The sequence below is a fragment of the Anthonomus grandis genome, chromosome 18 (genome assembly GCF_022605725.1).
Source record: "Anthonomus grandis grandis chromosome 18, icAntGran1.3, whole genome shotgun sequence".
NCBI lineage: Eukaryota > Metazoa > Arthropoda > Insecta > Coleoptera > Curculionidae > Anthonomus > Anthonomus grandis.
The window spans coordinates 10045745-10061265 of record NC_065563.1 but is presented as its reverse complement, the minus strand read 5'-3'; the positions used below and the strand labels follow the sequence as shown (position 1 = coordinate 10061265).

Genomic DNA, 15521 nt, shown 5'->3' with positions numbered 1-15521 from the left:
ATTTCCCTATCTATTCGGCGATTGGAATAGGACTGTTAGGTAGACGCCATCTCTAGGAATTTTCCTAAGGCGCTTGACAGGGTAAATCGTCATTAATTTTTGTCATTGTTGACTTTTTGCTAATCGCAGCATAATTTGTTATTTTTTGATGCTAATAGGTGTCACATTAGTTCGACAACAAGTTGATATATGAAGATTTCGCAGACTGTAGCGCTCTAGTAATGTACGGATTGTTATATGTCGATAATAACTACACGTGCAAATCCTCCTTCTTCGAATTTCCTTCTTCTTTGAAATCCTCAAAAATAATTCCGATGCACAAGTTCGGAGTGCTGGTTCACTTTCACAGTGGTGGGGTGTTTGCTGCAGTTTTTTGCGACCTATCGAAAGCGTTCGACTGTGTCTGGGGTAATGCTGCCTTCAAAAACCAGCATCTTTTGATTTCGTTCTTTTTTACCACTCTCACTCCGGGATGCCTCTACTGTAGTAGCGTAAACTAATAACTTCGAAGATCCTCTCATAAGAAATAATCTAGATGGTTTAGGTCTGGGGATCGAGCAGGGCTGTCTGCACCAATCCAGCTTTAAAATGTCACGAATCGTTCCGGTTAAGTACAGTTTATGGTACACTTTATTATCTCATTATATTGCATTTTAGTCAATAAATTTATGTGTGCTGTAATCTTATTTAAAACTTAACCAAAAGTCTATTTAAGGGCTCGAGATAATTATGGTAATTTTGTTGTCGTTACCAGTATTGTTTAATGCTACTTAACCAGTGAAATACATAAGAATTATGTAAAAGTTAGGTTATTCCTCATGTTAAAATATGTTATTTAAAAAAATACTCATTTGAGGGACATTTGTGATAAGATACACTAAAAATTAATAAATAAACTTCCAATGATCGAAAAAAAAATATATCAAAACTCGTATGTAAATTTTCTAATATTCATCAAATATAGCAAAATATAATATGAAAAAAAATTGAGGTATAGGAAAATGAGTTTTGAGTCATGGCTTTAATTATTTTAGGTATTTCATAGATGAAGGGTGTTCCACGAGAGTAAACGAAATTTAAGCGAGATAATTTTTCTTTTTAACGAAAAAATATTAAAACAATTATTAACAGTTGACACTGCAAAATTCCTCCCTTTTTGTCATTAAAAATACGCAAATTTTGATGCTAGGGGGAGAACCATGTTTGGATAAAGGATGATTGCATCAATCGGGCGCGGGCAAGGACAAACTGCGCCCCCATATTCGACAGAAGGGGGTCCGGTTCAAGTAAATAATCCAATTTCGGTTACGCATATTAATGTCTAAACGGGCCTTCGGTCTGTATATACGATACGGTTTGTGTGTGGCGGTTTACCATTCAATCCGGAATCCCGGACTCTATAATTTAATTATTCGCAAAATCTATAGGCCGATGGGATAGTTTTTTTTAAATATGCTTTTTATTCGCTGCATTCATGTAATTTTATTGTACAATTAACTCTATACACTAGTAGTTAAACTCGTGTCAAAGGTAGTTGAAGTTATTTTTAGGGAAATTATTTGTCTCTTCCAGGCAATTTAAATGTATTCTAATTTGTCTTATAATGCTTTTCCCAAGCATTAAAGAAAGTTCCTAATTTTTCCAGGCAATTGAAATCTGAAAATTGAGATTCTGATTTTTATTGCTTCATTTTGAGACAGTCTGATGTAGTTCTGCCAGGCAATTTCTTCACATCAACTGCCTAGACGAAAAACCGAGGAATAAATGATAATATTAATTAAAAGAGATTAACATAATTGCCTTAAAAATTTAAGAATTAGCTAGTTATTAATCCTAGAAAAATACCAAAGTGTCGGGAAAATTCTATACATTTTTTATTTTAGGACGTAAATAAACCTAAAAAAGCCCAAATTAAGAATAGTAATGGTCTTTTTTTGGCATAACCTTATTAGACCTAATGCTCACTTTCTTATAATCAAGTCTACACGAACGCTTAATGCGTTTAAGTAAATAAGGGAAAACGTACTTTTTGTGGTCCATATTTCTAAGCAAAATTAATTATTTATTTCTTCCAGACAATTTAGGTAACGTTGGTGCATTTTAAAATAGCCTGACGTAGTTTTCCATGCACTTTTTGTTATTTCAAAAATTGACTTAACTAAAATTTTTTAGAAGATATAACAACTAATTGCTTTAAATGCTCGTAAATGAAAATAGACGTAATTTCAACTGCCTGGAAAGTAATAGAAAAATTGCATAATTATCTAGAAATTTTAAAAACTTGCTAATTGTTAATCTTTGATAGAAATCTTTAATAGAAAGTGCCTGGACAGCCTTTTTTAAATTTTTTGTCTCTTTCAGGCACATGAAATGATCTCCAATTTTCATTAAAACACATTTTCCTGGCAGTACCAGCGCCTACTGTACATTTTGTTAAATTTTATTTGGTCCAGGCATTCAAGAAATTTTTTTGATTTTTTTTCCGAGGCAGTTGTAATTGCTTTTTTATTTTTAATTTAAGTTCCAGACAGTTGGGGTTCCAGAAACCCTGATGTAGTTTTCCCATTTTTTTCATCTCAAACAAGGGTAAAAAATTGACTTTAATGCCTGAAAATATACAGGGTGTTTCAAATTCGACCCTCAACATGAAGATCTCCAAATTTATCAGAAATACGAAGATGGTTAAATTAGGACAAAGTTGAGAATTTTTGAGCTTATGCCTTTTAAAAAAGGTAAAAATTCCGAATGGTTCCGAAGATATTCGAAAAAACACAAAATTTTGAAAAATTGATTTTATTTTTTGATGAGCTTATTTGTCATTCGATTTGAAAATAATTTGTACTTTTGCATTACCGCTTTCTATGTGCTACACAGGGATGTTTTTAGATTTTTATACGACGTTTCGTCTTTTAGCAACTAAAATTATCTTTTTACTGTGCATGAACTGACAAGACAATTTCTAAACTGTCAATAAATATTAGACGTTATCAATACAAGAGAGACAGAAATAATAGCAATGCAATACCGGAGTAGTGCACAAATTTGTTCAGGGTTACAGCATTATTATTTTTGAAATACTTGTAAATATTTCAAAAAAGACTAAATTAATCTATTGGGCTTAGCATGCCAAATATCAAAAATTTTGGTAAATAAATAAAACAATAAATTTAACAACAAAAAACATACCAAAATGTTCATCCAAAGTTTTAAGCACTTAAAATCATATCCTTTAAGATAAACAACTGTCCAGGAGGAAGTTTTTCAGGCACTTTCTTTACAGTCCCTGGCCATATTATTAGATTCATGCTGAAAACTGAATATAATTTCACCGCAAGACTGTTAACGTTTGTTCGGTAAAACTTTTAATTAATTAATTACTTATGGTAACATTTTATGTAATTGCTCATACAGTCACCACGCTCAAACATAGATTGCATCAGTTCTGTAAAAGAAACTTTAAATAAATAATTGACACATTTTTATGAATATAATGTAAAACTCTTGCGATTTGTAATAACTATTTTATTTTTAGAATTGGTTGATTTGTCCCCTATTAGAATTAACCAAATTGCTGAAGGTAAAAACATGAGCAAGTATAATATAGCTGAAATTTTAAATTAAACGTTTAAGTATGGTAAATTCTATGCTATTTAAAGTATTTATAAAATGCGTTTAATGGAATAATATTTTTTTTAAATAACTTTACTACCAATGTAGATTTTTTTTAGATATGTTTTATGCATCAGGGGGCATTTTAAGTATGTACAAAGAAAAAAAAATATTTTTACCAATAGCGTCGTAATCCCGACAAGGGAAGAATGGTCGGCGAACCAAGTTATAGAGCCAAGTGGTTTCCAGGCCTGGTACACGGATGGATCATGGATGAAAAGCACCAGTTCAGCCGGAGCCGGAGTGTACAGGATGGAAACGAACACAAGGGAATCCTTCCCGCTAGGGAAACACACCACAGTTTTCCAAGCGGAGGTGTTTGCTATACTCGAAGTAGCGAACAAACGAGAGGCATTGGAAGGTGACGGAGGGATTTGCATCTACTTCGATAGTCAAGCTGCCCTCAAGGCGATTCAGAAACCCAGGGCCAGCTCAGCGCTAGTCCAGGAATGCAGAGACGCATTGGAAAGGCTTGCAGCACACAAGGAAGTGAGACTGAGGTGGGTCCCAGGACACCAAGGTGTTGAGGGCAATGAGCGGGCCGATGAACTGGCAATACAAGGTTCCGTTAACCCCTTCGTAGACCCCGAACCTTGTCTCGATCTTAGCAAAAAACAAATCTACCAGGCACTTAATCATTGGGCCTGGAAAAAAACAAGGAAGAATTGGAGAAGGACAGAAGGATGTAGACAGGCCAAGGAAATGATACCAGACCATGACGGCTCTAAAGCAAGGCGATTGCTAACAAAGACCCGACAAAGTCTCAAAAACGTGGTGGGAATCCTGACCGGGCACAACAATCTAAACAGGCATCTACACCTTCTTGGTATAAGAGAAAGCCCACTCTGTCCGAATTGCGGTAAAGGGGAGGAAACTTCATACCACATACTAGGTATCTGTGATAGGTGGAGTCGCCTGAGAAGGAAAATTTTCGGAGCAACGACACTCCAGCGGGAAGATCTTAAAGATCTGGACTGGGACAACGTGCAAGCCTTTATTAAAAGGACGGACCGACGGAGTGGAGACCGCGCATTGGGAGTGGAGGCGTAAGGGTGGGTGATTCTGGGGTTGGCGAAAAGAGACTGCTCAGGCCTACTTGCCGAGCTCTAGCTCCCCCACCCTTACTACTACCAGGAATTTTGACTTAATATTTGTTTACAAAGTTGTACATAATTTAACTGAGTCCACATATGTACTGGATGGCTCATTTTTTAATGGTAGTTCCCATATTCTTTGCAATAGACCTATTTTTATTGTAACCATCAGATATTGTTTTAACTATTTGTCAAATTCTCCAATCATTAGGTGCACACATATAATAGTTTTGTGAGTTTATATCCAAATATTAATTTATTTAATATAAGTTTTAATAGTTTCTAAGGACACTTAAGATGGATTACGAATTGAGCTACTTTTGCATTTGTATTTTGCTTAGCTCTACCTCTTATATAATAAATACCATTATTTGTAGATACGTAATGCTAAAGAGCCTCGTATTTAATAAATAAATAAATAATTAAAAAACCCGAAATTTGCAATAAACTCAAATCTTGTATAACAAAAGATTCTGTAGTGTACTAACGGAAAAATCTCTATTAAACGAGTGCAAAAGCTCAGTATAAAGACAGCAGAGACTCATTTGAGAAACCAGTAATGTTTTCTAGAACCTTACGGTCAATTTTATCACGTCCAAAATTCCTTATGTAGCTGTCCATTGCAAATAAAATTTGTCGTGAAAACTATTCATTACTATACAGATCGATGGTGGATATGAGTTCTCCAATAAATTTCTCAGGACAAAAGGTCAATAACTTTTGGCCTATGCAATAAAAAGTGAGTGATAGGGCATTAAAGTTGCTACATAAAACTAAAAAAAAAATCTAAAAATCTTAAATTTAATTTGAACTATGCCGGGTAACCGTGGACATACATTTTCAAGCGCTTGTAAGTAACTATACTCTCTTTCAAATGAGCGGAGAGTAATAAAATTTTAATTTCCGAGAGTTTGTCATCCGTGAGCCTAGGGTATGTAAACTTAATACCTAGTTCGCATGCCTTAAGAAGGGTACAGGATATAAATAAATAAATAGGGCTAATAATAAGAAAATTTGTGTTAAAAATGATAGTATTTGCTGTTATGTCGTAGTGTTATGTCTAACACAGTGATAAAAAATGGATGAGACGTTTAATCCAACGAAAAAAGTTCTAATAATAGATCTACTGCTCGTACACCTGCATTGTCAGTCAATAAAAAAGTTATTGTTTTAAATGTGCATGATTGCTTAAAACATGACCACCATAGTTTTGCTGTAGATGAAGTTGAATGACTGGAATAGGAAAATCTATCATTTATAGACCCTTGCGGTACTGAAAAGCAGAAGAAGTAGAACTTTCAGAGCATAGTACAGAAATACCAGTCAGAATCCTTGATAAAGACACTAAAGATGCAGTTAGAAGAATTTTTTTAAATTTTAAAATAAAAAGTTTAATTTTGAACAAAATGTTAATGGTCGAATGGAAAAATTTGTCGTACCGATGGATAACAATAAAAAAGACCCATAAACCGACCCAATACCGGTGAAACCCGGGTGGTACTACTTGCTCTCCGTAAAAATAATTATTTTCCGCCGTGCCAATTATGGAAGTGGCATACGGTATTGAAGGATCCCTGTACTCCTTTTGTATACTAAATAAGATTTAATTACTCTCAACCTATTTGAAATACACTATAAAATAAAATTCCCATTAATTAATAAAAGAGACAAATAAACACAATTACTTAAAGAAAAATTTTCAACCCGTTTAATTTCACCCCCGAGCAACCCCGAAACCGTAAATATCCGTGTCAAAAGCATTCGTGACGCGAGAGAAAGAAAAAAAAAACAGGGCAGGAGAAAAATACAACCTCAATCGCTAATTAATTAAAATCTGACAACTACAAGCCGTAAGTAATCCGCTCTCGTCGGGCGTTTTCTTGTTTTTGACGATTTTTTCTCGTCGATTTCAGGACCGATTTATCCCGGATCAAATAGCAATCAAATCCCGTGCGGGAAAATTAATGAAAATCTGCGTCGCTTCGTGTGTGTTTTTTTTCCTGAGATTGGTAATACATTCGAAGAGAAAACCATCTTAGTGGGACTCTATTAAGGACAAATTTAAGAATACTAATAAATATTTTATTGACTTATATACGAAAAGCAATAGGTAATAGATTTGTATTTTACAATTACCAAATAATTAACTAGGAGCAAAAGAAATGTATTTATCATCCAAGCAGTTCGGTCAGATATTTGCATGATAGTTTCCTCAGTAGGGCGTTTAAGTGATAAATTATAACATAAGAGACTGAATACTTTCAATACTACTAATCTTCAATTTCATGAAACCCTAGTTATTTTCCTAGGAACCCCTACATATTTATTCTTGTCTGTAATGTTGGTATCAATTGACAAAACTCATTGAATAGGGTTCACTATTGTAGGCAATTGAATAGTTTATTATCCAAACAGTTTAGTCAAATATTTGCATTTTTCCAGGTAGTTGAGCTCTTAGGTTTTTTTTCCTCAGACATTGAAATTATAGTTTCCTTATAGGCGTTTGGATCTCTAGTGTCATGAACTAGTTGATTTCATAGGAATCCCTTCATGCTTATAACCAGTTTTGGTTCACTACTACAAGCTTTAGCAACAGATTAAAGACCTTATGTCAAAACAAATCTTTTACCAAGTTAGGAAAATAAAAGTGCTTTTTCACGTGATCTGTTACAGCCCAAATACTGAGCTTTTACTTCAGTTGTTGAAAGTATACAATTTTTTATTAAAAATAGGAATAAAAATAGATAGAGGTACGTAAGAAAATAACTAGGAGTATGTGGGATTAGAAATCTAATGTAGAATAATTTAATAGAGCCTCGTAGTATTATAATTAGAATTATGTCTAATTTACGGTTTTTTAGAAGCTATAAGGTTAAATTTTATTGCTGTTACAGAAATGTGACACATGATGGGGGTTCTCATTTGAGATATCAAAGTAAGGATAGCTGAAGGTGATTGATAAGCCTTTGTCAAATATGAAATTAAATGTCCCCTTATATATCTAAATTGACATTTTTTTATTTAAGAAGTTATTAAGGGTGTTTTGAAATGAAAGCACTGTAAATAGTTGCTATTGATTGATATTAATTTCATTGTTTAGCGAAATATTCAAGTTTTAAAGTTTTAACAATTTATGCACTTGTTGACGTTGTTTATTGTTTTACTTATAGCGCTCTACAACATGCTGACTGGTATGTTCCCTAAGTGGAACACATCCGACATATCTAGCACAGCAGTTTTGAATTTTTTGTAGCTTAAATTAATTATACTCAAAAAATTTAGGGTAGTCTAAATCATTGTGAATTAAATAGATAAGTGATTCTGTAAGTCTCTATATTTGCCTGCAAATATCATTTATATGAAAATAACCTGACATTTTTACGTTTTTCTTTCCAATTTTTTATAGTGCTATTCATGTATATATGAAGGTTATTAGTTTCTTTTAGATTTTTAGAAAATAAGATGGCTTGCGTGTTTTTTAAATACCTGGAATATAATTAATTTTAATTTGTAGTTTATGATAATTTGAAATTGGAGATCAAGACAACTCTTGAGCACCACACATTGTATATAGGATTTGTGTAGAGCTTTAAGGAATTGGAGTTCCTATGGTGTGGAGTGAGCCAAAAACCCATACTAATAATTGCTACTTTTGTTCCTTTGATTTAAAGGGCTTTAATGGCAAGAATAAAAAGCACATTTTATACACAAATCTTAATTCCGCTATTAGGTCTATTCTGATGTATTCATACCTGTTCCAACTAAGGAAATTGAAAATGTGTTATCATCTGATTCGGAGCAGTCTGTAGTTGACTCCACTGACGTCGAATTCACTTCTGAAACCGAAAAAAGGCCAGAACTATTTAATCAATTGGAATTAAATGATTTAGTAAGAGACCTTAATGTTCCCAAAGATGTCTCAGAACTTATCCAGACTTCGTGACAAGAATTTGCTGGCACCAGGAACATCAACCAGTTTCTACGGAAATCGACAAAAAGATAGCCCATATTTTTTTCAAGAGGGATCCTTAGTATATTGTAACAATATACCTGAAGTAGTTATAAAGCTAGGAGCTACCGGCGTTTATTGACTCCAGTAAAAGAAGTCTATAAAAGATGTTTTTTTACACAATGGTAATATGCTACCCTCTGTTCCTGTTGCTCATTCTGTTCATTTGAAGGAAAATTACGAAAATTTGAAACTTCTCTTGGAAAAAATAAAATACCGAGAACATAACTGGATGCTTCGTGGAGACTTGAAGGTCCTCTGTATGCTTTCTGGGCAGCAGTCAGGATATACTAAACATCCGTGCTTCATTTGTGAATGGGACAGCCGAGCACGAGATAAACACTGGAGTCAAAAGTAGTGACCTACAAACAATATGAAGTACAATACACAAAAAAAATGTTATTGCCTCCTCTGCATATAAAATTGGGCTTGATCAAACAGTTTGTCAAAGCTTTCGACAAAAACAGAAACTGTTTCAAGTATTTTTTAATTGTGCAAAATTTCCCAAGTTGTTTAATGCGAAATTAAAGGAGGGAGTTTTTGTAGGTCCCGATATTAGGGCTTTACGTAGAGACCAAGACTTTTCGAAACGGAAGCCTGGTGCTCGTTTAAAGTAGATATTGACAAGTTCTTGGGAAATAACAAGGATCCAGACTATAAGAACATAGTCAGGAAAATGTTGGAACATTTTCGTGTGTTAGGCTGCAACATGAGTTTGAAAGTACACTTTCTATTTGCACATCTAAACCACTTGCCGGGAAATCTTGGGGCAGTTAGCGAGGAACAAGGAGAACGTTTCCACCAAGATATTAAAGAGATAGTAAGGCGTTACCAGGATAAATGGAGTGTATCGATGATAGCAGACTACTGCTGGATGCTACAACGTGATAATCCGCATAAAATTCACAGTAAAAATTCTACAAAACCCAGTTTTCTAACAAAAAGGCGAAGATTTTGTTAAGTTAACCATTAAAATTACGTTATATTTTAAACATAACTAATACTTTTCTTAAATTAATAATTGTATTTGTATATATGGCTTATATTATTTATTTTTTGTGATTTGCAAAAACATGTCGGAAAGTGACACTGAAGATAGCGAATTGTCTGGAATAGAGGAGCTTGACGAATATGATGGAGCACAAAACTTAACTGTTGAAGACGATAGAAGAACCTATGTCAATTTATGAATATTTGTTAATAAATCATATTTTATTTCGTGAATTTGCATTTTTATTTTATAAAAATGTAAGTAATTAGTAATATGTAAGGTAATTTAGTAATATTTGTTTAATACTAATTACCGTAAATTAAGACTGCATTCCTTGATGAAATTATTATAATTCCTAAATGGTTGGGTGTTTTTTTTTAATTTATTATTGGGTAAAAAATGAAAAACAAGTTGTTTTATTAATATATGAATATAATGAATGATATTTAATGATTTATCAAATTAAGCGATTTACACATTGTTTTTCTTATTGTTGTTGTTGTTGTTTACTTAAATTACATAACATTTTAAATAATATCAATCAATCAATCAATCAATGCTTTATTATCATAAAATTTAAAATTTTGTCGACAAAGCTATTATTTAAATAAATCATACAAACAAAATATACACAAAGACAAAACAAAAAATACAAATATATAAAAATAAAAAATACAAAGAAAATACAAGAAGCAATTGGAAAAAGTTGTTATTGATTTGATTTCAAATGGCAGATGATTGTGCATTTTTTTTGCATTGTAAAGAATGGATCGTTTAATTAGTTCTGATCGTGGCGTTGGTAGATAAAGATCATACTTTGCGTTTCTAAGAGGATAATTGTGAGATGGCCTTTCTGACATATCTGATAAGTGCTTGCAGATTAGGCAAACGGATTCAAATATAAATAAGGAAGGAAGAGTTAGTACTTAAAATTTTTTTAAATATTCCTGGCAGTGAGTTCTGTAATTTAGTCTTAATGAATAGCGTATATTCATTAAGACTAAAGCGGTAATTCCCAGTGGGACTAATTTTTTCCTTTTAACCCATCTAAAATGTTACGGCTCCCGCAATATACTCGTAAAAGTTTATTGTTAAACATTAAAAAAAAATGCACTGTTTTCAGTCCTATTTTTCTTCTTTTAAAATTCAAATAAAGTAAAAAGTATGCATAACATAGGTAAAATTGACAACTCGGCTAAACCCAACTATTGCATCCTTAACATTCTTTTGCCGGCTACAGACTCAATAGATAAACAGTACTTCCCTTTTTCAGTACTTCGAGATGAATTCCGACTAGAACCCCAAAGCGGGCGAGTGGCGGCAGGCGAGGACATCATCATGGAATGCTCCCCGCCCAGAGGCACCCCCGAGCCCCAGGTTTTCTGGAGAAAAGACGGCAAAACCCTGGAGTTGGGCGGCAGATTGAAACTGGTCGACGGATTCAATTTGGCCATCACCGATTCAAAAGCGTCGGACGACGGCAGGTACCAGTGCGTGGCCAAAAACACCGCCGGACTGAGAGAAAGCTCTGTGGCGATCCTAAAAGTTTACGGTAAAAATCCATTAATTTTCGTAATAATTATAATAAATCATTAATATTTAATAAATCCCACCAATATTTATGGAACATGGTACCGGCAGCCTATTGCCTTTTAGACCACTAAATCTCATAAATTTCCATTTTTCTACATTTAAAATCATATCATTAGCCTGGCACCATATAATAACAATATCGATATTTCGTTGAAGTTTTAATATTTCTTTCGGATTCTCAACTGCAGTAAATAATTTCCAAATTTTAGGAATCCACTTGTGAGCAATGTAAGCCATTTATAAATAATAAAATCAAGCTGACCTTATCCAAGGCCTTGCTAAAGTCGCTGTATATTGCATGAGTTCCATGACTTTTTTCAAAGAGAGAATCAATAAGACAAAAGTTTGTATTAACAGAACATCCAAGAAAATAAGCTGACAAAACCTTTAGAACTGCTGATTGAACACTAATAAAATAATTATTATAATTTCAGTCAAACCGTTCATGATCCAGCCCCCGAAAGACGTAACCGCCCTAGTAGGCTCCACCATAGAACTCCCGTGCACCGTAGGAGGCGACCCGGTGCCCGACGTCTTCTGGAAACGCCAAGCTCCAGGAGGCACCATGCCCCTAGGACGCGTCAGGGTCCTAGAGGACCGCTCCTTACGCCTGGAAGACATCAGCCTAATGGACCAAGGTCGTTACACCTGCGAGGCTGACAACTCCGCCGGCCTAATTTCCGCCAGCGCGTTCGTAACCGTCCATGCACCGCCGGCGTTCACCGCCCGCCCCTCCGCCCAAACCGTCGAGGTGGGTCAACAAGTTTCCTTCCAGTGCCACGTCACCGGTAGCCCAAAACCCTTGATCTTCTGGTCGTTTGAGGGCGATCGCACCCTGATATACCCCGGAGCTTCCGCGGGGAACTTTGAGGCCTACACGTCCATAGAAGGCCATTCCACCCTGATGCTCAAGAACGCCCAACTGCAAAACACTGGCACAGTTATAATATGCTCGGCGGTAAATGAAGCGGGCTCCGTTTCCACCAGGACGAGGTTAACGGTGACGTCAAAAGAAGATCGACCGCCTCCAGTTATAGTGCGGGGCCCCAGCAACCAAACACTGCCCACGCATTCGATGGCGTTTCTTGTGTGCGAGGCCACCGGGAGTCCTAAGCCGGTGATCTCTTGGTACAAAGAGGGCGTCCCGGTGGCCCCTTCTAACAGAATCAACATGTCCAACCCGGAGTTGGTTTCAATCTCTCAGCTGTCCAAGGAGGACTCGGGAGCGTACACTTGCGTGGCCTCCTCGCGTGGCGGCAAGGCCACCTGGACCGGGCACCTATTGGTGGAGAACCCCAAGAACCCCAACATAAACTTTTTCAAAGCTCCGGAGGCGGTGATGGTGCCCGGGCCCCCCAGTAGACCCCACGCGATCAACCAATCCGAAGGCAGCGTGACGATCTCCTGGGGGCAAAACAACAAAATCGGCTCCTCCAGTTTGTTGGGGTACCAGATTGAGTTGTTCGGGAGGGAGGAGGGGGTCACCCCCACTTGGACCGTGGTGGCCAGACGTGTCCCGGGGCCTACGTTCACGCAGCATCTCCTCACGCCCGGGATCCCCTATACGTTTCTGGTGAGGGCGGAGAACTCGCACGGTCTTGGGCCCCCCTCGCCTCTCTCGGAACCGATTGTGGTGGGGCCGGACTTGGGGCAGAACTGGGGAAGTCCCGAGGTCACTGTCCTAAGTGAGGCACGGGCCAGTCTGGTGACGAATCCGGAATTAGTGAGGCTCACTGATGCCATCCCGGTCTCATCCACGGCGGTTAAGTTGGCTTGGGAGGTGGTCGATTCCACTTATGTCGAGGGGTTGTATATTTATTATGTTAGTATTGAGGCCGCCCCGGATGTGGCCAAAGGGTACAGCATGCTTACGGTGCTACACACTGGGACCACGAGCAGTTTCACGGTGAACAATTTGGAAAAGTGGGCCAGATATGAGTTCTTTTTGATCCCGTTTTATAAGGCGATAGAGGGGCAGCCTTCTAATTGTAAAACCGTTAGGACCTTGGAGGATGGTGAGTTCTTGAGTTACGATACTTCAGATGTATGTATTTATTATTTTTTTTAGTTCCCACGGAGCCTCCCACTCACATGGAGGCCCTCCTCCTCAACTCCACCGCGGTTAAACTCAAATGGAAGCCTCCGGCCCCTTCGGCACTGAATGGCGACCTGGAGGGCTACAAGTTGGAGTTGAAAACAAACGACTCTGCCACCCCTAGAGTGATCAGCGTGGGGTCGGCGCCCTCGTATCTGCTCGGCAATTTATCCTCCGGGGTGCTCTATTACGTGAGGGTGGCTGCCTTTACTAGCGCGGGAGTGGGGCCTTATTGTCCTGCCTCCACTTTAAGATTGGATCCTGCCACGAGAGTCATTGATAATAATATGCAAAGGTAGAAACACTCAAATTCCTCCTCAAGAATTCCTTTGTTTTGGAGTGAAAAAATTGTGAAAATGTGTTTAGTGATTCCCAAGTTATGCCCAAAAATGTCCCCTAATAAATAAAAATCTTGATGTTGCTGAATTACGGCAATTAGGTTTCGGAAACCCTAAATGAGAAGGCTCTTGGACCCTGGTTGATAAAACTACCTCTAACTCAGAAAGTTTTTAAGGTACAACAATCGTTCTCCCATGAAATTATTAGGAAAGAAACGCCGTTTCTTGAATAGAAACTGTTTTAAGAAAATTCGGATTTTTCATTAAAATGTTATTAAGAAAAGTGAAAAATTCTTGAAAAAATTAGCAAAAAAAGTCCTTCAACCAAAATGCGTCTAGCTACCCAAATAGTCAACCTAGAACCATGTTTCTACCCTCAAAATCATCCTGAGGATCTCCAAAATACTATTGTAAAAAAATTACGAAAATATTTCCAGTAGTTCTTAAGTTATGCTCAAAAATGTCCGCTAATAAACAAAAATCTTGATGTCGGTGAGTTACGACATTTGCGTTTCGAAAACCCCGAATTGAGGGACTCTTGGATCCTCGTGGATAGAATTGCCTATAACTCAGAAAGTTCTTGAGGTACAACAATCGTTCTCCCATGAAATTATTAGGAAAGAAACGCCGTTTCTTGAATAGAAACTGTTTTAAGAAAATTCGGATTTTTCATGAAAATGTTATTAAGAAAAGTGAAAAATTCTTGAAAAAATTAGCAAAAAAAGTCCTTCAACCAAAATGCGTCTAGCTACCCAAATAGTCAACCTAGGACCATGTTTCTACCCTCAAAATTATCCTGAGGATCTCCATAATACTATTGTAAAAAAATTACGAAAATATTTCCAGTAGTTCTTAAGTTATGCTCAAAAATGTCCGCTAATAAACAAAAATCTTGATGTCGGTGAGTTACGACATTTGCGTTTCGAAAACCCCGAATTGAGGGACTCTTGGATCCTCGTGGATAGAATTGCCTATAACTCAGAAAGTTCTTAAGGTACAAAAATCGTTCTCCCATGAAATTATTAGGAAAGAAACGCCGTTTCTTGAATAGAAACTGTTTTAAGAAAATTCGGATTTTTCATGAAAATATTATTAAGAAAAGTGAAAAATTGTTGAAAAAATTACCAAAAAAAGTCCTTCAACCAAAATGCGTCTAGCTACCCAAATAGTCAACCTAGAACCATGTTTCTACCCTCAAAATCATCCTGAGGATCTCCATAATACTATTGTAAAAAAATTACAAAAATATTTCCAGTAGTTCTTAAGTTATGCTCAAAAATGTCCGCTAATAAACAAAAATCTTGATGTCGGTGAGTTACGACATTTGCGTTTCGAAAACCCCGAATTGAGGGACTCTTGGATCCTCGTGGATAGAATTGCCTATAACTCAGAAAGTTCTTAAGGTACAAAAATCGTTCTCCCATGAAATTATTAGGAAAGAAACGCCGTTTCTTGAATAGAAACTGTTTTAAGAAAATTCGGATTTTTCATGAAAATATTATTAAGAAAAGTGAAAAATTGTTGAAAAAATTACCAAAAAAAGTCCTTCAACCAAAATGCGTCTAGCTACCCAAATAGTCAACCTAGAACCATGTTTCTACCCTCAAAATCATCCTGAGGATCTCCATAATACTATTGTAAAAAAATTACAAAAATATTTCCAGTAGTTCTTAAGTTATGCTCAAAAATGTCCGCTAATAAACAAAAATCTTGATGTCGGTGAGTTACGACA

At 36.3% G+C, this 15521-nt stretch overlaps 1 protein-coding gene across 2 annotated transcripts in view; it reads left to right on the top strand.

The window, feature by feature from the left end:
• LOC126747001 (roundabout homolog 2-like) overlaps positions 1 to 15521 on the top strand; it is a 456442-nt gene that overhangs the window by 418071 nt on the left and 22850 nt on the right. For both annotated transcript variants that reach the window (XR_007664063.1, XM_050455468.1), the window contains exons 3-5: positions 11037 to 11315; positions 11791 to 13371; positions 13425 to 13746. Coding sequence is in view for 1 of the 2 variants with exons in the window: in XM_050455468.1 (XP_050311425.1) it covers positions 11037 to 11315; positions 11791 to 13371; positions 13425 to 13746 (2182 nt within the window). In the remaining variant the exon portion in view is untranslated. The remainder of the gene's footprint in view (positions 1 to 11036; positions 11316 to 11790; positions 13372 to 13424; positions 13747 to 15521) is intronic.